Here is a 25,338-nt window from a genome sequence, read left to right on the forward strand (position 1 = left end):
TGTGTGTGTGTGGGTGTGTGTGTGGCCGGTTTGCTCAGTTGGTAGGGTGTACAGAGGTTTGTTCCTCGACGCAGAAGGTCCAGGGTTCGAATCCCACCTCTGACGGTTTTCCTGCATGTCTTCCCGCCTCTCTCTCCCCTTTCTAATCTCAGCTTTCCTATCCAATAAAGGCAGAAATTCTCATAAATAAATAAATAAATGCTCTGTGTCTTGTGTTTCAGCCCAGAGAAGCAGCAGAGATCTGGACCTGGACCTGGACCCAGCTGCATGTCCATGAAGAGTGACCGGTCTAAGGGTTGTTTTATAAACTTCAAAGATGGGCGCCACTCTGCTGCTCAAAGGTGAGGATTTTCAAAATGATGATGGAAACAAAAATAAGTATTTTATCTCAGTTGTGAGATCTCCGGATTTTAGATGTTTCAAAAAAACATGTCCTATCAGCTCACCTTTACTTTCTCAGTTTTAAAGTTTACAACAAAAAGTTTAATGTAAAATTACAGTTCATTCACGTTATTCATTTTGCAATAACTGTACAACTGTCTACTACAAACATAATATATTATATTTTAACTTGACTGCACTATTTCATTGTTACTTGCGTGATTTTCTTTTTATACATATTTTTTATGAACACAACTGGAGGGAGCCTGAGAAAAACGTATTTAATTGCCATTGACTTCTTCACTGTAATTGTTTTGCATTTGACAATAAATATCTTGAAACCTAAATATAGGAAAGGACTCAGTTGGAACTCACAGCTTTGACACATCTATTTCTCTTTTTGCTATATTAGATTCAACCTTATTGATGATGACATTGATGTAAACACAAATATGTCAGACAATGTTCTAAACAGTGAGCACAGCGCAATTGCGCATTACGCTCCAAAAAATAAATGTGCACAATAATAAAAGGGAACCATAAAAGTACAACATGTTATTTAGCCAAATTTTAAACCGAAACAAAATAAAGTGCATAACAACAACAAGGTAGGTTCACTCAGAACAAATGCAAAACTAAATAAATCAAATGCCCAAATCCACAAGTATTTCAAATAAATGTGCAAAATTATAAAATGTTATTAATGTCCAAAACGAAATAATGTAAAAACAATGAAATAAACAAATGGCTTCTCACTCACAGAGAGTACAATCAGTGTCCACTGTCCACAAACTATCCACGCTTTTTTGTGTTGTGTGCGAGAAACACCAGAATATCCACGTTCTTTGGAAGGAGACAGCTTCTTGCTTTATTGACAAAAAATCCTTCCTTGGAGAAAATGCGTTCAGAAAGCGTGGATGTTGCAGGGATACAGAGCAGTTGCTTTGCATCTCGGGCCAGGCTCAGGTATCTGTCTTGTTTTTTTTTCCACAACCCCAATGGTCCAGAGTCCATTTTGGTTGTTTTTCATTTCTTCTGTGCTTCTCCCACCTGATTCTGTAGAAACCAGGGGCCTGTTTCACAAAAGCAGAATATATAAATCCAGGATAACTGACAAAGCGAGGCTTGACCTAGTCTAATCTGTGCATCCTGGCTTGGTGCGTTTCACAAAGGCCAAGCCAGGCTGAGGAGGAGAGACTAGGAGCTGAGGAGGAGAGACTAGGTCGAGCCAGGCTGAGGAGGAGAGACTAGGTCGAGCCAGGCTGAGGAGGAGAGACTAGGTCAGGCTGAGGAGGAGAGACTAGGAGCTGAGGAGGAGAGACTAGGTCGAGCCAGGCTGAGGAGGAGAGACTAGGTCGAGCCAGGCTGAGGAGGAGAGACTAGGTCAGGCTGAGGAGGAGAGACTAGGAGCTGAGGAGGAGAGACTAGGTCGAGCCAGGCTGAGGAGGAGAGACTAGGTCAGACTGAGGAGGAGAGACTAGGTCGAGCCAGGCTGAGGAGGAGAGACTAGGAGCTGAGGAGGAGAGACTAGGTCGAGTCAGGCTGAGGAGGAGAGACTAGGTCGAGTCAGGCTGAGGAGGAGAGACTAGGTCAGGCTGAGGAGGAGAGACTAGGAGCTGAGGAGGAGAGACTAGGAGCTGAGGAGGAGAGACTAGGTCGAGCGAGGCTGAACTAATTCAGATAGATGCGCGTCCACGGATTTCCACAAAAGACCGCGAGGTCGATCACAGATTTACTGATGCCAAAATGGAGAATACGCATCGTACATACTTTATACAGAGTGAGCAGCAGCTTCTTGTGGAAGTATGATGACGTGAAACACATTATTTGAATAAAAAGAAAATAACACGGCTGCTGTACTGAAACAGAGAGAAAGCAGCAGACGATCACGGACCGACTAAATGCGTAATTGCAGCCTAAGTATAAACATTAACTGACCTCTGCTCTGAATGGAAACCATCATAATCCTACCATTCAATGATTAGGCTACTAATCATTTGCACAAATTAACAATTGTACTCTTTGCCTTAAAAGTAAGCAGAAGATAATGTTACTCAGGAAATTTACCATGAAGATCCATTTTCTATAACGCTAGAATATGAAGCGTAAATATCTCTTTCACTCTGTTCCTCCCTCTCTCTCATTGGCTAAAATATTAATTTCCTGAGTCATATTAACTTCCACTACTCTCTTTTAATGCAAAGTGTACAGGTGTTCGTTTTTGCAAATGACAAGTGACACATTGAATGGTTTCATTTAAGAGCAGTAGTTCATAAATGTATATTTTTAGACTATCATTTAGTCGGTCCGCTATTATCTGTCACGCTTTTTCTCACGTTTTTTTATTTTTTATAGAGGACGAGTTTCCTTCTCTACATATTATATGCTTTGCTCCCTGGTATATATGGACATAGAAAATAAAGACACTGAAGAAATTGCACTGTAAAATCTAGAAACTATAAAGATAATAAAGTGATAAATTCCATGCACACTATAAACATGAATGGAACAGAGTATATTCATCAGTTATTTCCCCCCAGGCAAAATATAAGATCAAAAACCATTGAGGTGTCCTCTCCCTGTTGTTACATGAATGTACAGTAGCCTACATAACTAGATAGTTACTGGTCCAGTGAACTAAGTCTATAATTTGGGAGGATTGTACAGTTAGGATATGTTCTTAAAATTGTACAATCCTCCCAAATTATAGTCCCAGTTTACTGGACAACACAAATTGTGTGCTAAGAATGCCAAATACAATGCACATGGAAGCAGAACAAACATGATCCTTATTGTTAAAGATAAAAAAAAGAAATTATAAACTAAAATAATTTAAGGTGCATTGGGGAACTATAGAAATGTACAGCATTGTATGTATTGCCCTTAGTAACAGACTTCATTTAAAACTCATTTGAAATTTTATCAGCCTTTTCTAATTATCTCAACAACTGCCATAATATATTCATCAAACTTCTTACAACAATATGAACAGCAGTCTTCATACAGCAATATAACAGTAACAATGACAAATGTTATAATTATAAAAAAAAATAATGGTCACAGCTTTAAATAATAACAGTACTCAAATGAACAGCAATATGCACCTGTTGTATTTTAATCCAGGCTGATAAGAAAAGGGTAAAACCACTGCTGAGTGAACAGAAAAGATTCCAGGATTAAATAAATCCTGGCTGTTAGACTGGTCAGGACCAGGCTAGCTGCACAGAATAAATCTCCATGGTGATTTATGTGCCTCTGCTTTCGTGAAACCGAGTCAAGGCTAAATTCATCCAGGATAACCAGGAAATCCCGGCTTAATCCCTTATCTTGGTTTTGTGAAACAGGCCCCAGATCTTCCCATAGCAATCTCCTTCTCTTTGTCGGTTTTCTGTTTTTATGACACATCTTGCTCCTCACCTCCAGGTTCACCTGTGGCTGCGCTGAGTGCACTCAGTCGGGCTGTCATCATCCGTGATGGCCAGGTGACGTTTCTTCAAGTTTGCCAACATGGGTACTGTTGCAAACAGGGTCGCGTTGTCCTCTTCAGACAGCAGCTTGGTCAGGGTTGTCATCGGTTTCAGCACATTTTTAATGTCCTCTACCACATTCCAGTGTGCTGTGGTAAGGTCCAGTGTACTGCTGAAAATGTTGAGTTCCAACGTGTAGACACATCCTGAATTAGGTCATGCTGAGGGACATTTTGCTGCTCCTTCTTCTCTTTATCCCAGTTTTTGCTTTGTGCCCCTTTTTGAAATGTCCCACCAGATGACGTGATGCTGCCATGGCACGACAAATTGGCTCTTGTTTGAGTGCAGCGTTAATACAGAGCTGCAAAGTGTGCCCGGTGCACCGGACGCCCTGCATCTCTGGCCATTCATGTGATTCCTTTAGTGTTTCCACACAGAGTGCCATATTAGCCGAGTTGTCACATACAACAGAAACTCTTTGCTTCTGGAATTCCAAAGGTATCAGCACCTTCAGATAGTTACGCAGCAATGTTTCTTCCTGTGTGCGCCTCTTCTATTTGTTTTGTCTCAAGCACAAGACTCTGTGCTTTCCAGTCTCCATCAATGAAATGGGAAGTCACTGTCCTATAGGACAACATTCTAAGAGATGTTCACATATCTGTGGTCAAGCTCAGTGCCTCGCTGTGTTGTATTAACTCTGAAACTTTCTCTTAGAGTCCCTCATATTTTGTGGTTAGTGCATGCATGATTGTGTGGCGTGCTGGCACTGTATATCCAGGTTCCAAAACTTTTAACAAGTTCTTAAAACCTTGGCCCTCCACAACAGCAATGGGCCTCATATTCTGAGCAATAAAGTCGACAATTCCTCCTGGCTTAACATCCAGCGTGGTCTGGGTGTGTCTGGGGGATGCTACCGTCGTTGCGGGCGATTGCACCTGCAGTTATAAAACGATCATTAGATTAAAACATTTTAATACGCCAATTCTGATATCTTCATATAGCCTACTCAAAACAGACGGGGCAACCTAATGCAGACAAGTTAGCTTACCGTTTTTAGGTGATATGCCATGTTTGTAGTCGAGCTGTGATATGCAAACTGTTGCTTGCAAACTCTGCATTTGACTTTTTTTTTTTTCATTATCTATTTTTGTAAAATGCTGCCACACTGCCGATGTCTTTGACATGGTAGAGGAGGACTGACTGTAAATTAAACGCTCACAATTAAATAAATATTCAGCAATAGATTGACTAATAAAAGACCAATAAATCGACTAGTCGACTGGGAGATTACAGCCCTAGTGTGGACACACATAATGTGAGCTAATTCTTCCTGATTCCTCCACAGAGTGGACCAGGAGAGCTCAGAGGGTCCCAGTGGTCAGTCTGCCCAGCAGCATCAAACACACCTGGACTCCATATTTATGGTCTGTGCATGTACAACAACTACTTTTACATCTATTCTTTTCACAATCCTCTCCATGCTGAACTTTTTAGACCAGTGGATTTTCAGTCCGTCCAACATGGATCTGATGTTTGCTTCCATGATTTCAGTTTGATTTGTTATTCATATAATCTTCTGTTCCAGCTGCTGGAGGGGCTGGCTGACCGTCTGCAGAGGAGTAAGAGGATTTCTCTAAAGATTTAATATGCTGAAAAAATGGGACGTTTACTAATGTCTCCAGAGATGGACCAAAATATATTCATATACACAAATGACATGTTGAAATATTATTTTTTACTTAATGATCTTCTTTGTTGTGGGTTCATTCAGGAAGTCTTGCTGCAGGTGGTAGGCGTAAACTCAAATCTAAACTGCAGAAGAAGTTCCAGCGTGTGTTTGAGGAGATTGCTAAAGCAGGAAACCCAACCGTTCTGAATCAGATGTTCACAGAGATCTACATCATAAAGGGAGGGACTGCAGAGGTCAATGCTGAACATGAGGTCAGACAGATTGAATCAGCATCCAGGAAACCAGGTAGACCAGAAACAAGAATCAGAAGAGAAGACATCTTTAAAACCCCACCAGGAAGAGATGAACCAATCAGAACAGTGATGACGACAGGAGTGGCTGGCATCGGGAAAACAGTCTTAACACAGAAGTTCGCTCTGGACTGGGCTGAAGACAAAGCCAACCAGGACATCCAGTTCACATTTCCATTCAAATTCAGAGAGCTGAATGGCCTGAAAGATAAAAAGTACAGCTTGGTGGAACTTGTTGATCGCTTCTTTAGTGAAACCAAAAAAGCAGGAATCTGCAGGTTTGAAGAGGTCGTGTTCATCTTGGACGGTCTGGATGAGTGTCGACTTCCTCTGGACTTCCTCAACACTGAGATCCTGACTGACGTTACAGAGTCCACCTCAGTGGATGTGCTGCTGACAAACCTCATCAGGGGGAAACTGCTTCCCTCTGCTCGTCTCTGGATAACCACACGACCTGCAGCAGCCAATCAGATCCCTCCCGAGTGTCTTGACATGGTGACAGAGGTCAGAGGGTTCACTGACCCACAGAAGGAGGACTACTTCAGGAAGAGATTTAGAGATGAGGATCAGGCCAACAGAATCATCTCCTACATCAAGACATCACAAAGCCTCCACAATATGTGCCACATCCCAGTCTTCTGCTGGATAACTGCTGCAGTTCTGGAGGACGTGTTAAAGACCACAGAGGGAGAAGAGCTGCCCAAGACCCTGACTAAGATGTACATCCACTTCCTGGTGGTTCAGTCCAAAGTGAAGAACATCAAGTATGATGGAGGAGCTGAGATGGATCCACACTGGAATAAAAAGAGTAGGAAGATGATGGAGTCTCTGGGAAAACTCGCTTTTGAGCAGCTGCAGAAAGGCAACCTGATCTTCTATGAATCAGATCTGACAGACTGTGGCATCGATATCAGAGCAGCCTCAGTGTGCTCAGGAGTGTTCACACAGATCTTTATAGAGGAGAGAGGACAGTACCAGGACAAGGTGTTCTGCTTCATCCATCTGAGCGTTCAGGAGTTTCTGGCTGCTCTTCATGTCCATCTGACATTCACCAACTCTGGAGTCAACCTGCTGACAGAAGAACAAATATCCTGCCAGTGGTTTCTACTTATAAACAAACCTGAACCATCACAGTTCTACCAGAGTGCTGTGGACAAGGCCTTACAGAGTCCAAATGGACACCTGGACTTGTTCCTCCGCTTCCTCCTGGGTCTTTCACTGCAGACCAATCAGAGTCTCCTACGAGGTCTGATGACACAGACTGGAAGTAGCTTACAGACCAATCAGAAAACAGTGGAGTACATCAAGAAGAAAATGGATGAGAATCTGTCTGCAGAGAGAAGCTTCAATCTGTTACACTGTCTGAATGAACTGAATGATGGTTCTCTAGTGGAGGAGATCCAGCAGTTCCTGAGTTCAGGAAGTCTCTCCACAGATAAACTGTCTCCTGCTCAGTGGTCAGCTCTGGTCTTCATCTTACTGTCATCAGAAGAAGAAGATCTGGACATGTTTGACCTGAAGAAATACTCTGCTTCAGAGGAGGCTCTTCTGAGGCTGCTGCCAGTGGTCAAAGCCTCAAACAAAGCTCTGTACGTGCACACACAACTATACAGATTAAATGGAGTTCATCGTCATTCACAAAAAATAACTTTTGTTTGTTATTGTTTTCTTATGTTTTTTTTCTGATTCCTCGTCAGGCTGAGTGGCTGTAAGCTGTCAGAGAGAAGCTGTGAAGCTCTGTCCTCAGTTGTCAGCTTCCAGTCCTCTAGTCTGACAGAGCTGGACGTGAGTAACAACAACCTGCAGGATTCAGGAGTGAAGCAGCTGTCGGCTGGACTGAAGAGTCAACACTGCAGACTGGAAACTCTCAGGTTAGTGTTCAGTTATTCTGATATGTTATTTTCTTTGTATGTTAATTATTTAGTGGAATGATTAAACAAGATTAAAAGAGTCAGAGAGCTGACTGAGGAGCTTGTCAAAATTGTAATGTCTTGGTTCATAGCACATAAAGTTAGAAATTAGACTTGGGTACACAGTTAGGTCCAAATGTATTTGGACAATGACAACATTTTGTTATTTTGGCTCTGGATTTGAAATCAAACAATGATTATGTGCTTACAGTGCAGACTCTCAGCGTCAACATGAGAGTATTCACAGCTATGTTGAATGGACTATGCAGGAATTATGGTTGGACCCCATATTTAAAAGGAGAAGTATTTTGAGGCTGCATCTGTTTCTTTGTGTCTGCATGTATGAGTCAGGCAGAGGTGGAAAGAGTACTAGAATATAATCCATCCATCCATCCATCTTCGTCCGCTTATCCGGGGTCGGGTCTCGGGGGCAGCAGCTCCAGCAGGGGACCCCAAACTTCCCTTTCTCGAGCCACATTAATCAGCTCCGACTGGGGTATCCTGAGGCGTTCCCAGGCCAGGTTGGAGATATGATCCCTCCACCTACTCCTGAATCTTCTCCGAGGCCTTCTCCCAGCTGGACGTGCCTGGAACACCTCTCTAGGGAGGTCACCAGGGAGCATCCTTACCAGATTCCAGAACAACCTCGACTGGCTCCTTTCGACGCAAAGTAGCAGCAACTCTACACTGAGCTAGGTATTTGAACTCCTTCCCTTGGGGTAAGGACTCATTCCATACCCGGAGTAGTCACTCCATCAGTTTCCTGCTGAGAACCATGGCCTCAGATTTAGAGGTGCAGATCCTCATCCCAGCTGCTTCACACTCGGCTGCAAACCGATCCAGTGAGTGCTGAAGGTCACAGGCCGATGATGCTATAAGGACCACATCATCTGCAAATAACAGCGATGATATCCCCATGCCACCGAACTTCAACCCCTCCCCATCCTGACTACGCCTCAATATCCTGTCTATAAATATTACAAAAACAGGATTGGTGACAAAGCGCAGCCCTGGCGGAGGCCAACCCTCACCTGAAACGAGTCCAACCTATTGCAGAGAACCTGGACAGAGCTCTCGTTTTTGGTCCTTCAGAGATTGGATGGCCCTGAGAAGGGACCCCCTCACCCCATACTCCCGCAGCACCTCCCACACAGCATCTCCCGGGGGACCGGTCATACGCCTTCTCCAGATCCACAAAAAAAATGTAGCATACATGGGCATAATCTCAGGCTCCCTCCAGGATCCTTGCGAGAGTGAAGCTCTGGCCTGTTGTTCCATGGCCAGGACGGAATCCGCATTGTTCCCCTTCAACCCGAGGTTCGACTATCGGCCAAACCCTCCTTTCCAGGACTAGAATATTATACTCAATTAAAAGTACTGTTACTTTAAAGAAATTTTACTCTAGTAAAAATACATTTAAAATTGTACAAATGTAGTTAAATCCAAAGTAAAAGTAGGTCAGTATAAATATACTCTGAGTAAACGTTACTGTGTTACATTTTTAAAAGGTGAACATCATCATCAACATGACCCCTAATGTTAACTATGCCATGGTATAATAATGTTAAGCATAATGTGATCCCTAATTAGATTGAATTGGTGTGCAATAAATAAATAAAGTCAAAGCAAATGTTAAAAAAAAATATTCAGACAGTATTTTCATCAGTATAATAAAGTTTTATTAATGGAGCTGGGTGCAGCTAAAGGACATTAATTTCCACTCTGACAGTTAGTCATAAGTGAATGTAGAAATGCTCAGCTTTTTGCATCTGTTGGCACTGTCAATGAGAAGAACTACAAACAAGCAACTTCACTGACTGGCGAGGTTCTGCAACAGAGCAAAATAAAAATAAGTAATTCTCACAGAATCACAAACAATATTTTACTCTGAGGTTATGTCTCTCACCTTAAATCTGATGTCTCCCTTATTAAAATAACCAATATGTAATGTATTTGTTTTCTTATGTATTGCTGATTCCTCGTCAGACTGAGTGGCTGTAAGCTGTCAGAGATAAGCTGTGAAGCTCTGTCTTCAGTTCTCAGCTCCCAGTCCTCTAGTCTGAGAGAGCTGGACCTGAGTAACAACGAGCTGCAGGATTCAGGAGTGAAGCAGCTGTTAGCTGGACTGAAGAGTCCACACTGCACACTGGAAACTCTCAGGTTATTCTACCTTTTATTAAAAAAGATTACTACCTAAGCTCTTTTATTCTTAATTTTCAATTATTAAATGGACTGTCTGAATATCCTTGTTAGGTTGAGTGGCTGTAACCTGTCAGAGAGAAGCTGTGAAGCTCTGTCCTCATTCCTCATCTCCCAGTCCTCTAGTCTGAGAGAGCTGGACCTGAGTAACAACAACATGCAGGTGTTTGACCTGAAGAAATACTCTGCTTCAGAGGAGGCTCTTCTGAGGCTGTTGTCAGTGGTCAAAGCCTTCAATGAAGCTATGTAGGTGCACACACAACTATCCAGATTAAATGGAGTTAATCTTCATTCACAAAAAATAACTTTTGTTTGTAATTGTATTGCCTTTTCCTCTTCAGACTGAGTGGTTGTAACCTGTCAGAGATAAGCTGTGAAGCTCTGTCCTCAGTTCTCAGCTCCCAGTCCTCTAGTCTGAGAGAGCTGGACCTGAGTAACAACAACCTGCAGGATTCAGGAGTGGATCAGCTGTCAGCTGGACTGAAGAGTACACACTGCAGACTGGAAACTCTCAGGTTAGTGTTCATTTATTCTGAGATGTTATTTTCTTTGTATGTTAATTATTTGGTAGACTGACTAAACAAGATTAAAAGAGTGAATGGGGTTCAGAAGTCCTCTAGTCTGAGAGAGCTGACTCAGGAGCTTGTCAATATTGTAATGTCTTGGTTCACAGCACATGAACTTGACTTGGATATACAGCTGGTCCAAATGTATTTTGACAATGACAACATTTTGTTATTTTGCCTGATTTGAAATCAAACAATGATTATGTGCTTACAGTGCAGACTCAGCTTCAACATGAGAGTATTCACTGTTGAATGGACTATGCAGGAATTATGGTTGGACCCCATATTTAAGGGGACAAGTATTTGGACAATTCAATTCAATTTTATTTATAGTATCAAATCATAACATAGGTTATCTCGAGACACTTTACAGATAGAGTAGGTCTAGACCACACTCTATAATTTACAAAGCCCCAACAATTCCAACAATTACAGTAATTCCCTCAAGAGCAAGCAGTGCGACAGTGGCGAGGAAAAACTCCCTCTTGGGAAGAAACCTCGGACAGACCTAGGCTCTTGGTAGGCGTCGTCTGACGGGCCGGTTGGGGGTGTGATGAACAGTGGCAATAATAGTCACATTAATAATGGATTCTTCCACTTTTGTGGAACGCCACTTACATTCGAGGTTTCACGAGATTTGTTTAATTTGCGTGTTTGGGAGTTACACCAAGGTGCTAATTTCCTTTGCTTCATCATCTTCTTTTTGAGGGGAGCAACCGAGTCTAAGGTCGTCCGTAGGCAACTCTTAGCACCGTCTACAAATGTGTCAATTTGAGAGGGACTGAGGTTAACATAGAGGTCCTCTGTTATGTTAAGGCATGACATAGAGTCGAATGCTGTTGGAATATCTTCTTTAAATTTAGCTATAGCACTGTCAGATAGGCATCTGGTGTAGAAGCTTTTATCTAATTTAATATAGTCAACCGATTGAATCCAGTAATGAGTTGAAAGCAGTACTAAGGCTATCATTGTCAACGTCCACATGGATATTAAAATCACCTACAATAAGTACTTGGTCTGATTTAAGGACTAAACATGATAAAAACTCTGAGAATTCAGATAAAAATTCAGAATACGGACCTGGAGCCCTGTAAATAACAACAAATATAATTGGCTGTAATGTTTTCCATTTTGGATGTTGAAGATTAAGAACAAGACTTTCAAAGGAGTTATAATTTAATTTAGGTTTAGGAGTAATTAACAGGCTTGCATCAAAGATGGCTGCAACTCCCCCTCCTCGGCCTGAGCCTCTAGGAATTTGAGTATTAATATGACTGGGAGGAGTGGCTTCATTTAGACTAACATAGTCTTCATGGCCCAGCCAGGTTTCAGTAAGACAAAATAAATCAATGTTATTATCTGATATCAACTTGTTTACCAATAATGCTTTAGAAGACAGAGGTCTAATATTTAATAGTCCACATCTAATTTTTCTATTTTGTTCTATCGTTGCAGTCGTTTTAATTTCTATTAGGTTGTTAAGTATAGCGCATCTGTTGTTTACCTTTTGATTTAACCGATCTGAGTCGGGGTCCAGACACCGTGCTTATTAGACTATGAGTGGGTGACTGCTCCAACGGAAGCACAGGGGGGCGCGTAGTCCTGCACCCCTGATTACTAATATCAAACTTGGGTTGTCATGGTTTATGTCTGATAAACTCGGTCAGATTTTTTGATATGAGAGCGGCTCCGTCCCAGGTGGGATGAATGCCGTCTCTCTCCATCAGACCAGGCTTTCCCCACGACCATTACCCCCTACGTGAAGTATGATCTTACTGTATTTACGGTTCTTTTGAGCCAGCAGCTCTTGATGGGATTCTATATCGCCCGCTCTGGCCTCGGGGACACATATGACCATAGGTACTATAGCCGCCGGCGCCGCCGGCTTCACAAATCGCAGTATAGAGCTCCCAATAACCAGAATTGGCTTCTCAGCGGGTGTATCACTGAGTAGGGAGAAACTGTTAGAGAGGCAAAGACGCTCCGGTTTAGAGCGACCGTCATCATGTGCACTCCCTGGTCTAGATCTAACGCTACGCTTCCCTCTGACTCTACGCTTCCCTCTAACGCTACGCTTCCCTCTAACGCTACGCTTCCCTCTAACGTTACGCTTCCCTCGGACAGTCACCCACTCGCCCGGCTGCTCGGGGTCTGACGGGGGACAGCTAGCAGAAGTTAAAGAAGCTACAGTATGGTGGTCCGCATTAACTACATGGTGCTGGCTAGCTACGGAAGCATACGATTCTGATTCCATGGTGTGAAGCCGTGACTCAAATTCACTAAGCCTTGCCTCCAGAGCAGCGAATATACTACGTTTATTACATGTATCTTTATCACTAAAGGAGGCAGAGGAATAGCTAAACATTTGACACACAGAGCAAGAAAGAGCAGGAGAGGGAGAGGAATTAGCCATTGCTAATGGCTAAGCTAAAGTAGCTAACAGCGTTTTAACAATTGTAAATTCAGCGAGTCAGTCACTGTAAGTGAAGCTAAGTATAAGTGCTTGAGTAAAACAATTGTAATTCAAATGCAATCCAGGCAAATAGCCGCTAATTTAAACAGTAAAGCAGAGTTCAGTAAGTTTTTGCCGGAGCAGCAAACTAGCGTTTGTAACACGGGAACACCGGAAGTGACACAATACGCTCACCTTACACGTCAGCACCTGGACAGGAGGCTGCATCTGTTTCTTTGTGTCTGCATGTATGAGTCAGGCAAAGGTGGAAGGAGTACTAAAATATTATACTCAAGTAAAAGTACTGTTACTTTAAACCTACATTAAAAGTAAGTTTTTGAGTTGATTCTTAGCAAAAACCCCTTTGTTCTTTCACAAATATGTACTAATTCATGTGCTGCCATGTAGCGCCTCCATCTTTAAAATAGATTAGCCAAAGAGGGACATACTTTGGCATTTCGGCCTCTTACACTCAGTGGCACCGTGACGAATGCCAGGGAGGGGGAGATTACTTGCCAGGGAAGCGAAAAAGAGAATTAAAACGATAACGCGACAGGCAAAGCAACAAGAAGAAAGTTAATTTTATAGTGGCTAGAACAGCTGCATGGAAATGATGGAGAAAGCTAATTTTGGGTTCGGCCACCGTTGGTGGAAGGGCTAGAAAGTAATATTCAGTTGGTTGTCGTATACAATTTCACTGCTAGATGGGAGAAATTCTTACACAATGTAGCTTTAAAGAAATTGTACTCTAGTAAAAATACATATGTATAAATTTAAGTTGTACATATGGCTGATTCTGTTTTTATTAATGGAGCTTGGCACATATAGGAGACTCATCTCACTCTGACAGTCATAAGTGAATATAGAAATGCTCAGCTGTTTGCATCTGTTTGCACTGTCAATGAGAAGAACTACAAACACGTGCAACTTCACTGACTGGCGAGGTTCTGCAACCGAGCAAAATAACAATCAGTCATTCTCACAGAATCACAAGCAGTGTTTTGCTCTGAGGTCATGTCTCTCACCTTAAATCTGATGTCTCCCTTATTAAAACAACCATTGTTTGTAATTGTTTTCTTATGTTTGCTGATTCCTCTTCAGACTGAGCGGCTGCAACCTGTCAGAGAGAAGCTGTGAAGATCTGTTCTTGTTCCTCATCTCCCAGTCCTCTAGTCTGAGAGAGCTGGACCTGAGTAACAACAACCTGCAGGTGTTTGACCTGAAGAAATACTCTGCTTCAGAGGAGGCTCTTCTGAGGCTGCTGCCAGTGGTCAAAGACTTCAACAAATATCTGTATGTGCACACACACCTATCCAGATTAAATGCAGTTAATCTTCATTACAAAAATAACTTGTTTGTAATTGTATTGCTGATTCCTCTTCAGACTGAGTGGCTGTAACCTGTCAGAGAGAAGCTGTGAAGCCCTGTCCTCAGTTCTCAGTTCCCATTCCTCTAATTTGAGAGAGCTGGACCTGAGTAACAACAACTTGCAGGATTCAGGAGTGAAGCAGCTCTCAGCTGGACTGAAGAGTCCACACAGCAGACTGGAAACTCTCAGGTTAGTGTTCAGTTATTCTGCAGGGACAGACTGACAATCTGTACGTTTGGGAAAAGTCCAGAACAGCCGTCCAACCGACGGCCAACGACAAAAAAAAAGTCTAATAAAGCGATTTTAACAACCAACAGCAGTGGGCGCTAATACGCTACACTTATATACGTGTAAAAAGTCTGGCTATCACCAGACAACTCGGTCTCCTAGTGGAAGCAGCAAAATGCGGTAAGCTCACAGAGCTTTTTGGTTGCAGTGCAACTGCCAGCAGCAGCAGCACTGCATCACTTAGCCAGAGTGTAGAGGACCAAGTGGAAGCTGAGCCTGGGTATCCACAGCCTGGTCATGATGAGGGACAGACAGCAGAGTTAATTTCACATCAGCAAGAAGTACTGGTACGTGCCAGAAGCAGGACACATTATAATAGGCTTCCTTTATCCCTATATTAGCGAATTGCATAGTCAGCTATCAACATGGGTGTGCATCATGATTATGGAAATTATTGTGCCATTTAGTGCTGTCAAACTTAACGTGATTAATCATTTCTGTTAGGATAATTTGAAACATTAAACGTGTTAGTGTTTCCTTTAGGATTTTTTTTTTTAGCAGTGGGGGCAGGTCTGTCCGCACAACAATAACCTCTGAATAGTTCTACTTGTTGTTAAATAGCAATGTGAGCGGCAGCCAATGGGGTGTGCATTACGTCGGCAGTATAATTTTAAAAGGGACTGTGACAACAGTTTTTGTACAGCCCTATTTCTGATACTGTGGTGGCAGAAATTTTGCCATGGTGGGCCACCACCACAAAATCAACATAGAGGAAACACTGGTGTTAGAAATGAATCGCGGGTTGACCGCAATTTCACTTCATTGTATATTAGAGGTTGTAGTGAGCTCACTTTTGCTGCTAGGATGTAGGGCTGGGACGATTCGTCGATGCCATCGACTAAGTAAATGCGTCGACACAAATAATTTGTGTTGACGCGTCGCTAAATAAAATAAATAAATGAAACTTGCGTGCAATTTAATTAATTTAATGTGGAACTAATGTAATGCGGAACTACTGCTGGATACGCGGGTTCTAGGGACACCTAATCTGTAGCCCCGCCTTAGCTCTAAAGCTAGCTGAGCTCATCCGCCGACATGCAGGTTTTTTTTCTGTCAGGTCGACGGTCCAGTGAGTGAGTCAGAGACATATATACTGTCTATGGTCAGAGCTAACAGCACGAAAGGACAAGTATGGCAAGTGGTGGCGACCCATTTCTCCTGAAAGTGACTGTATTTTGTGGTTGGATTGGTAGCCTACATCTGGCTTCAGGTTGCACTACAAATTAATTTTGCTTGAACAGTGCAGTGTTAAAAAATTTTAATAAATAGAGATTTGAACCTTATTGAAATTTGTTTTGTGTACATTGTTAATAATTGAGTAATGGGAAAATCATCGCTAATTGAAAAATTAATCGTTAGATTAATCGAAAACTTAATCGTTAGATTAGTCGACTAATCGAAAAAATAATTGCTAGATTAATCGTTTAAAAAATAATTGTTTGGGACAGCCCTACTAGGATGAAGACTATGGTATTGAATTAAACATCAGGCCTGAATTGGTACCACTGTAAACGTGCTAACAAACGGGGAAGGGGGCTAAATAATTCACCAAATTTAACCAAAAGTTTAACCAAAAAATCCTAGCTTGCCCTTTCTGTCTGTCTTCCATCAGAGTGCAGTTTTTCCTTGTCTTTCATATTTGCATTTACTATTGTGGAACTGGCAAAGACCTGGTGGTTGTTTGTGAAAGAGAAACAGACAAAATTGATAGGGCCTAGTTAGGGCTGGGCGATAAATTGATTTTATCGATTAACTCGAATGTGTTGTTGACGTCGATTTGTTTAAATGAAAATCAATTTATTCCTTTAACATCCGCCGACGCTCCCCTCTGGGCTCCCGTTGCTCCGAACGGGCTCAGCCCTCCCCCCTCTCGTTTGCTACCTCTAGAGATACACAAACAACATTGCAGCGACAGGGACTAACATTAATAATTTTCTTAACCAGTCGTTTCATAACTTACTTAACCGTAATCTCCGCCGAAATGACTGGCAGCTCGCGGTGCTGTGTCCCCGACTATTATTATTATTAAAACAACCATTGTTTGTAATTGTTTTCTTATGTATTGCTGATGCCTCTTCAGACTGAGTGACTGTGACCTATCAGAGAGAAGCTGTCAAGCTCTGTCCTCAGTTCTCCGCTCCCAATCCTCCAGTCTGAGAGTGCTGGACCTGAGTAACAACGAGCTGCAGGATTCAGGAGTGAAGCAGCTGTCGGCTGGACTGAAGAGTCCACACTGTCGACTGGAAACTCTTAGGTTAGTGTTCAGTTATTTGAAAACCATGACCCTCTGAGCTGTTATTTTCTTTATACTGTATGTGTTATTAAAAGGACTGACTACAGGCCAACCTTTCAGAGAGAAGATGTCAAGCTCTCTCCTCAGTTCTCAGCTCCCAGTCCTCTAGTGACTCAGGAGCATGTCAACAGTGTATTTTTTTTTTTTTACCTTTATTTATTCAGGGAAGGTTCACTGAGAGGCAGCGTCTCTTTCACAGGAACACCCTGATCACATACACACAGTTACATATTCATACCTGGAAGCTGCCCAGTACAACACAGTCTGATCTGCTGGCCACTGAGCAGCTCCACTGGAGCGGCTGGGGTCAGGTGCCTTGCTCAAGGGCACCTCAGTGGTAATGAGGGAGGGACAAGCGCTGTTCTTTCACTTTCCCCACCCAGATTTTATTTTGTCGGTCTGGGGATTGAACCGACGACCTCCCTGTCACAAGCTTGCGTCTCTAACCTTTAGGCCACCACTGTCCTGGGTCACAGTATTTTGCTAAACATCTTTGGTTCTGTGAAACTGACAGAATCAGCAGTGCTCTATATTGTTCATTTATTTTCTTAATAGACACACTAACTACAAACCTTTCATAGTAAGACACATAACCCCACCCTCAGGTAATCAGTTAGGTGCATATGTATATATTAGGGGTGGAACGTAACATGTATTCGTATTGAACCGAAACGGTACGGGTGACTCGGTTCGGTACATGAATTTACACGGAGAATACACTGTTTGTGCAAATTAATTAATGTAATGAACTGTGAACTATGTAATGAACTACTGTTAGATACGCCTTTCTTTAGGGATACCTAATCTATAGCCCCCCCCGAGCTCCGCCTACACGTCGACGGTCAAGTGAGTGAGTCAGAGCTAGCAGCACTAAGGACGAGTAGCCTAGCCTATGGCGAGTGGTGGCGACCCACAAGAGTTAGAAGTCCCGCCGGCCTCTTTAAGATCGCAAGTTTGGAAAAACTCTGGATTCCCAGTCAGTTAGTACAGGCGAGAGAGTGGTGGATAAGATGAGGACTGTGTCGGTGTTGTTCAGCAGTTGTTGGGTATGTGAGTGGACATACATCTAACATGCTAAAGCATATCTAACGCCATCACCCAGATGTGCCACATCCACATATGAGGCAAACTGTAGTCCCTTCCATATACAACCAAACACGGACGTTGATGGAGCACGAGTTGTCAGCTGCACCCTCCGTTTCACTAACGACTAATGGTAGGACTTTGCGCGCTACGGAAAGCTAGCTCACGGTGACTGCTCATTTTATTGACTGAGTGGGAAATGAAAGCATCAGTTCTAAAGACGCGGCCCCTGTATGAGTAGCACACAAGCACTCACCTAGCTGAGAAGCTACAGGAGGTTGTGGCAGAGTGGACACTAGAAAGGTATGCCTGTCACACTTAATAGTATACTTTCTTTTGTGGGGGAAGGTCTCGCCTGAGTAGAATTCTTTTGTTTGTTATTATTCTATGTAATTTGCACTTCCATAAATAAGAGAAGCTGTATTTTCAATTTTATAGCTGATTGTCTTATTTTGTTTACAAGTTACAGATGGAGTCTGTACTTTACATACTTCAGGCTGTTGCAGCTAGCTCAGGGGGAGACCGTATGACACTAGGTGGTATAGCCTGAGACATGCACAATAAAAAATAAATTGCCTTCTGCATTTTTGTTTTGCTTTTCCCTCCATTGTACCGAACCGTGATGTCTGAACTGATGTATGAACCGAACCGTGACTTCTATGTTCTGTTCCACCCCTAGTATATATACTGTACAATGACATCATTTTGTTATTTTGGCAATACATTTTAAATGAGCTAATGATTATGTGCTGAAAGTGCAATTTCAGAGTATTCACAGCTATGTTGAATGGTCTATGCAGGAATTATGGTTGGATCCCATATTTTAGGGGACCAAAGCGTTTGGTCAACATGCTGTTTATATGGGCATGTGTCATTCAGACAGAGGTGGAAGCGTACTAGAATATTGTACTCAAGTAAAAGTACTTGGAGTCTTCCTCCTTCACAGGGGGCATGTCGGTCAGTTTTAGGACTTCTTCTTAATCAAAGTGTTCCTGCCAAACAGCTGTGAAAAAGATCTACCTGAACCAACACTACGCTCCATTAGTGTTGGTGACAGTCATTTTAAACAGTGGACGGATGTATACGACTAACATGAAACTAATTTTTAGAGGTGTGTGTGTGTGTGTGTGTGTGTGTGTGTGTGTGTGTGTGTGTGTGTGTGTGTGTGTGTGTGTGTGTGTGTGTGTGTGTGTGTGTGTGTGTGTGTGTGTGTGTGTGTGTGTGTGTGTGTGTAGTCTGTCAGGCTGTCTGGTCTCACAGGAAGGCTGTACTTGTCTGGTCTCAGCTCTGCGCCTCAACCACTCCCATCTGAGAGTGCTGGACCTGAGCTACAATCATCCAGGACACTCAGGAGTGAATCTGCTGTCAGCTGGACTTAAGGATCCAAACTGGAGACTGGACACTCTCAGGTATGGATAGACAACAGCAGCTCTCACACTGTTTCTCTGTCACTAATGGATGAACTCTGGTTCATGTTTAATGGAGAATGTGAGTGAAGGTGTATGAAGTTGATTCTGACTTTGTTTCTTCCTGCAGGATGGACCATGGTGGACTGCAGTGGTTGAGACCTGGTCTGAGGAAGTGTGAGTGTGTTTAAAGTTTTATTCTTGAGAACTCAGCTGCATGTTACACTAGATTTTTACATTTTCTTGACTGAAGTACGATGACGATCAGTTAGGATTTGTTTTCTGTCGGTGTGGCTAGAAAGATGTTAGAACTCAATCAATCAATTTAAAATCCACAAACACAACAACTGAACAAAGTGATCCAACTAGAACAGTCTAGCCAACAGAAGGCTAACTTTGTTTCTTTTGACTGTCACTAAACTGGAGGAAGTTTAATGAACTGTATTTGCTGATTCTTGGTAAGGCAAGGCAAGGCATCTTTATTTATATAGCACATTTCAGCAACAGGGCAATTCAAAGTGCTTTACATAAAACATTAAAGAGCAGTTAGAAAACAATTAAAAAACAATAATAAACAAATTAAAAACATTAAAAGACAAGAATAAAATAGACCTTATGAACATTAGCTTTGGTACATCGGTCAGAATGCATTTGACAGGACCCCAGTATCCATTTACTGCACTTTATTGTGTTAGGTTGAAGGCTCTGAAAACAGAAATGAAAACAAATTCAAAATCCACAAACACAACAAACTGGGTTCACGAGATCAAGATGAGACAAGATTTTAACACTATTTTACAGAAAACTTCAATGAAGAAATAAGACTGGAAAAATAGTCCTTTATTCAATCGAAAGTCACAAAATGAAAGTACTGCCTGGCTTCTCTCCTTTATAACTGAAAGTTACACTGGGTTAGGGTAGGGTTGGGGTAGTAAGTGGCGATTTTGGCAGCCAGCCTTCCAAAAGATAGAACAATGAAATGAAATGTTAACCAATCATTAACCATTGACTGACAAGCAGGAAACTGAGTCTCGGTTCACCTGTTGGAGGCTATGACACATTTTCCGCACTCTGTGTCCACGGACAGCTGTATTGGTTAATGCTCTGTGCATTGTCGGACACATGTAGCCACTTTACTGAAACCGAGCCTGTCTCCTCCGCCTCCACCTGCAGGTTGTCAACTGTGTGGTTTGGAATAAAAGGGGAAAAAACAGGTCAGAGTAACACAGCAGATATCGCTCATATACATTTATTTTAATTTTTTTATTTTTTATGATGTACTTAAAGCAACACTAGAGAACTTTTCCCGCTTTGGTACCCCTACAGGTTGGAAGCAGAATTGTCCATAAAATTACATTATGCAAGTTTGCAGAATCGGGTAGCGCAAGCTTTAGTTCCAATGAGACAACCTGTAGGGGTTCTCTAGTGTTGCTTTAAGGCGGCAGGCGTTTGTTGACCGCCTTAGCTGCAGAGTGCTGCGGGAAACCCTGGTGCACGTCACACTGACTTCAGACCAGTGTACACATAGGGTTGGGCGATGTCCCCTAAATTGGCAGTTGGCAATGTTTACAGTAAAACGTCATGATGGACGATGATATCGTCATTGTCGGGGAGGGTTCTTTTTTTACATAAATATTTGTTTCTACTACAGTGCCGTAAAGTGTAGACTCAATCAGATGTCCGTGATCTGCTTAATGACAGTAAAGTGGAACGTTTGAGTTTAAACTACATTCTCGGTTATATTAGCACTGAATAACGCATTCAATAAACAGAAACCTAACTCTGCACGTGAACAGATGCGCAGTATTAGCTCACACATTAAATAGCAACCCTCGTGAATTAGCCTACTGTTCCTAACGTACATTCATAAATCCTACATAACATCGTCCTCAGACTTACTTATTCATGCACGCACACAGTAGTATCCACAAAGTTAGTCCAATGAGGGGATAAAGGAAAGTGTGATAGCGTTCCACGTTAACGCTTTTTTCTCTCTCGCTCGAGACAGCTGTGTCCAAGCCGAGGCACAGAGCATTGTTGCTGCATGCTGATACGTTACTAGTCCAGGTAGCATTTGTCTGACAGGGTGGGGGGCGTGGCATCACGATGGTGGGTCTTATCGTCCATCGGCACAACCCTAGTGTACACATGGTTTTAAAGCCAGCTGCAGGTGAAACGGTGGAAATGGAAAACAGGCTGAGAGACATAATCTTAATAATAAAACATTGTTGTGATTGTGTTTTCAGTCTACACAGCTGTAAATCAGATCAGATTATTTCAGTAATTGTCAGTAAAGTTGTTAATAAATCATCAGATGATAACCTGCAGCTGTATTATGTCTTGTTCTCTCCATCAGATGTCTGTGAACTGCAACTGGACACAAACACAGTAAATGGAAAACTTAAACTGTCTGACAACAACAGGAAGGTGACAAATGTGGGAGAGGATCAGTCATATCCTGATCATCCAGACAGATTTGACTTCTGGGAACAACTGCTGTGTAAAAATGGTCTGACTGGTCGCTGTTACTGGGAGGTCGAGAGGAGAGGAGGAGTTGATATAGCAGTGAGTTACAGAGGAATCAGCAGGAGAGGAGACAGTAAAGACTGTTGGTTTGGATGGAATAATCAGTCCTGGAGTCTGATCTGCTCTGATCGTGGTTACTCTGTCTGGCACAATAACATAAGAACAGTCCTCACTTCCTCCTCGGTCTCTAACAGAGTAGCAGTGTATGTGGACTTTCCTGCTGGCTCTCTGTCCTTCTACACAGTCTCCTCTGACTCACTGATCCACCTCCACACCTTCAACACCACATTCACTCAGCCTCTCTATCCTGGGTTTATGGTCTGGTCTGGTTCCTCAGTGTCTCTGTGTTATCTGCAGGACTGAGAGTCTCTCCTGTGGACAGAAACACTTTATGATTCCTGTCATCAGCTGACTCTCTTTACCTGAGGATACACTGTATAAAGCTGAGTGAATGTGATGTTACTTTAAATTTTTGGTAAATCTGTGTCCATGGATATGAGCTGTACCAAGAGCTTCTCTGATATCAGATTTGTATTTTATATGCAAGAAAGAACAACTGAGGATAAAATATTAAACTTAAAGTCTGAAACTGAGCTTTGTTGTCTTGAAACATTTGTTTCTGAAAGAATCTCAAACACGATTATTTCAGGATGAAATTCAGCATCGGTGAAAAAATAATTACAGGTTGTAAATAGTTGGTTTAATTTGATCTCTACACAATTAATCTTCTCGACTGTTTTCTGATTCTTTTACGGATTTATTATTTTTTATGGCATTTAAACTGTCTGTCTGCACTTCATTAATTACTATTTTACGTGTACTTCACTTTGTTTGGTGTTACTTAGTTTTTAATATGTATTATCTTGTATGTTTTTATGTAAAGCACATTATGATTATATCTGTTAAAAGTGTTCTTTAAATAAAGCTATGCTTAATTAATCAGAAGCCAGCAACGATTCATAAGAAAAACTTAAATTCATGTTTAACAATGTTTACACATGCCTGTAAGTCCAGCAACATTATACTGTTAGATGTATAATGGAGTTTTGTGGGGGGAGATGGAACTAAACAGACATGTTTCAGTGTATATCTTGCATCATTCAGGACCGTAATGGGAGAAGAAGATATTCATCTTGACCCGTTGACAAGCGGTCAAAACGTCCCGGCTGCTGCCCGGTGTCCTGTCCTGGAAATGTCTCTGGAGAAAAAGAGCAAGGACTGAAGGAGAGCTGCACCAAGCTAGCCAAAGTTAGCCACACTGGCTGGACAGGAAACAGGGAAGTTACCTTCAAAATAAAAGAGCAACACGAAGGGTGAGTAAGGTTTATAAATACTCTCCATGGACAGGGCTGTCCAGATCCAGTTTACTATGCAAGAGTTTGGTACAGATACATTTCCATGACATTAATTCAAGTAGAGTTAAATGTATAAGTTTGGACTAAATTAGCAAAGAAACAAATGAACCTTATTGTTAATTCTGCTGATCGTTGGTTTTTATGGTAGTAGAAAATTACAGTAAAATATATAAAACACTATGACAAATATGTTCATAAACCTGTTCTAAGTTCACTGATAAAAATAAATAACCTCAATTTTCTATGTATTAACTAGTTGTTTGAGTTTTGTGATTGTGTTTTTTGACCATCAAAGGAGTAGAGGTTTTATTCTGTGTATACTACAAACTGCTGCCTGCTGAAATAGGCCTTCACCCTAGGTGAAGACGCAGCAATACACAATAAAAATGTGTAAAGATACTTGCCAATATAAACAATTCAGATTAATTTTTAATGTATGTAATGTGTTACCCCCCTAACTCAGGATTGTAAAGTTTAACAATGACCCAATTAGTTGTACTTACATGTCATGGCCTCTACTTAAAGTCCTGAAAAGATTGTCATCGTTAGCCTCTGCACTCCTGAGTTTTTCACATTATGGATGTTAATATATATATATATGAATTATTTTTATTGACAAGTATGTTTACACAGATGAGTGGATTTGAAAAGAAATGTATTTCTCCATCTTTGTGTACCTACTGGCTGTGTATGTTAGGTTGTAGTACTAAAACATGTTGCAACCTGTGTTGGTGAATAGTAGTTTTATTTAGAATTTTCTGACAGGAAGTGTGTTTTATTCCCAGCGGCTTGACAGTGATAGTGAGAGGAGAGTGGTGGTGACTCTGCACATCGGGGCTTAAATGAAAGAGGATGCATGGAGATCTCAGACAGCTGGCAGGATTATTCCTCCCCTTCTTCCACAGAGTGTCCTGTCTGCAGTCAGGTGAGTCCAACTGTCCCTTGTCCTGCTGCTGTTTGTTTAAATGTCCTCATGCCGCTCTGCAGTTTCTCATTCAGCCAGCAGCTGTACTGCAGGTGCAGCTTACCTAAAGTCTAACTTCACTATCAGCAGGAAGCATCTGCATTGAGGTCCAGAGAGAGGAATTCCCTCTGGCTGCATGCATTCTTCAAACCACATACAGAGTATTCATTCACTTTTAATCCCTGGAATTAGTTTAATTTGTTGATGGTAATGTTTTATTTTGTCATTCAAAGACCGATAAAAGACAAACCAGACACAGAAGGAGACAATTGGTTTGAGATTTGATTTTATATTAATACAAGAAGTGATCTTTGATAGAGATAGAGAACATGTGTCTCCAGATGTGTGTGTGTCTGTATCAGACACACATCTGAAGCTGGAGCTCCTGAGGTGGTCACACAGATTTAAAGTCTTTGTTCAAGAACCAAACTGTGGAGGAGCTGAAGCAGAATATGACATCTGTCTGTTCAACAGTCTGAGCAATGTCCCACACTAATGGAGCTCTGAATATCTGTTCCTTTGGAGGACGCTGATGCTAATTAGTCGCTGTCAACACTGACTCAATCTCAAATATATTCACTTTAATATTATATATGACACAGAAAAATTCTCACAGTTTGAGAACCTGGAATCAGAGAATAATTGGAATAATTATTTGTACAGCACCTTTAAAAACAATAGTTTTCGAAGTGCTTTGACAGAAGAAACATAAGCACATACACATCAATACACATTATGTACACACCATTGTACTTTTAAAACAAAAGGTGGGGCAGCTTTAAAGGACAGAACAAGTTACAATTCAATAAACAAAATGAAATTAGCAGGCGATAGGGTAAAAAGACAATAAAAAAGATGATAAAAAGACGGCATAGCATATAAGCAAGTAAAGATGTGTCTGTCTGATAATTTCCTCTCCTCCATCTCTTATTAATCAATGTCTGTGATGTCTGTCCCTCACTACCATCTATGTTCTGTAAAGTGTTCTTCTAAACAAAAGGGCAAATTAACATTCAGAAACTTCATGGGAGAAAGGACGAGAGCACACATTGTTTTATAAACCTCCATAGAAAATGAAAGACTTAAATTCTGGTTTCTA

General features: G+C 41.8%; 1 protein-coding gene across 1 annotated transcript in view; it reads left to right on the forward strand.

Moving 5' to 3' along the window:
- The window catches only part of LOC114570344 (NLR family CARD domain-containing protein 3-like), a 25,044-nt gene extending 2,531 nt beyond the window's left edge, over positions 1-22,513 (forward strand). Inside the window, exons 3-11 of the mRNA XM_028600632.1 lie at positions 222-341; positions 5,194-5,272; positions 5,434-5,467; positions 5,620-7,417; positions 7,526-7,699; positions 10,279-10,452; positions 19,224-19,397; positions 19,525-19,571; positions 21,751-22,513. Of these exons, the coding sequence (XP_028456433.1) occupies positions 222-341; positions 5,194-5,272; positions 5,434-5,467; positions 5,620-7,417; positions 7,526-7,699; positions 10,279-10,452; positions 19,224-19,397; positions 19,525-19,571; positions 21,751-22,283 (3,133 nt within the window). The 3' untranslated portion in view covers positions 22,284-22,513. The remainder of the gene's footprint in view (positions 1-221; positions 342-5,193; positions 5,273-5,433; positions 5,468-5,619; positions 7,418-7,525; positions 7,700-10,278; positions 10,453-19,223; positions 19,398-19,524; positions 19,572-21,750) is intronic.
- Positions 22,514-25,338: the final 2,825 nt, after the last annotated feature.

Source organism: Perca flavescens, chromosome 15, assembly GCF_004354835.1.
Source record: "Perca flavescens isolate YP-PL-M2 chromosome 15, PFLA_1.0, whole genome shotgun sequence".
Lineage (NCBI taxonomy): Eukaryota > Metazoa > Chordata > Actinopteri > Perciformes > Percidae > Perca > Perca flavescens.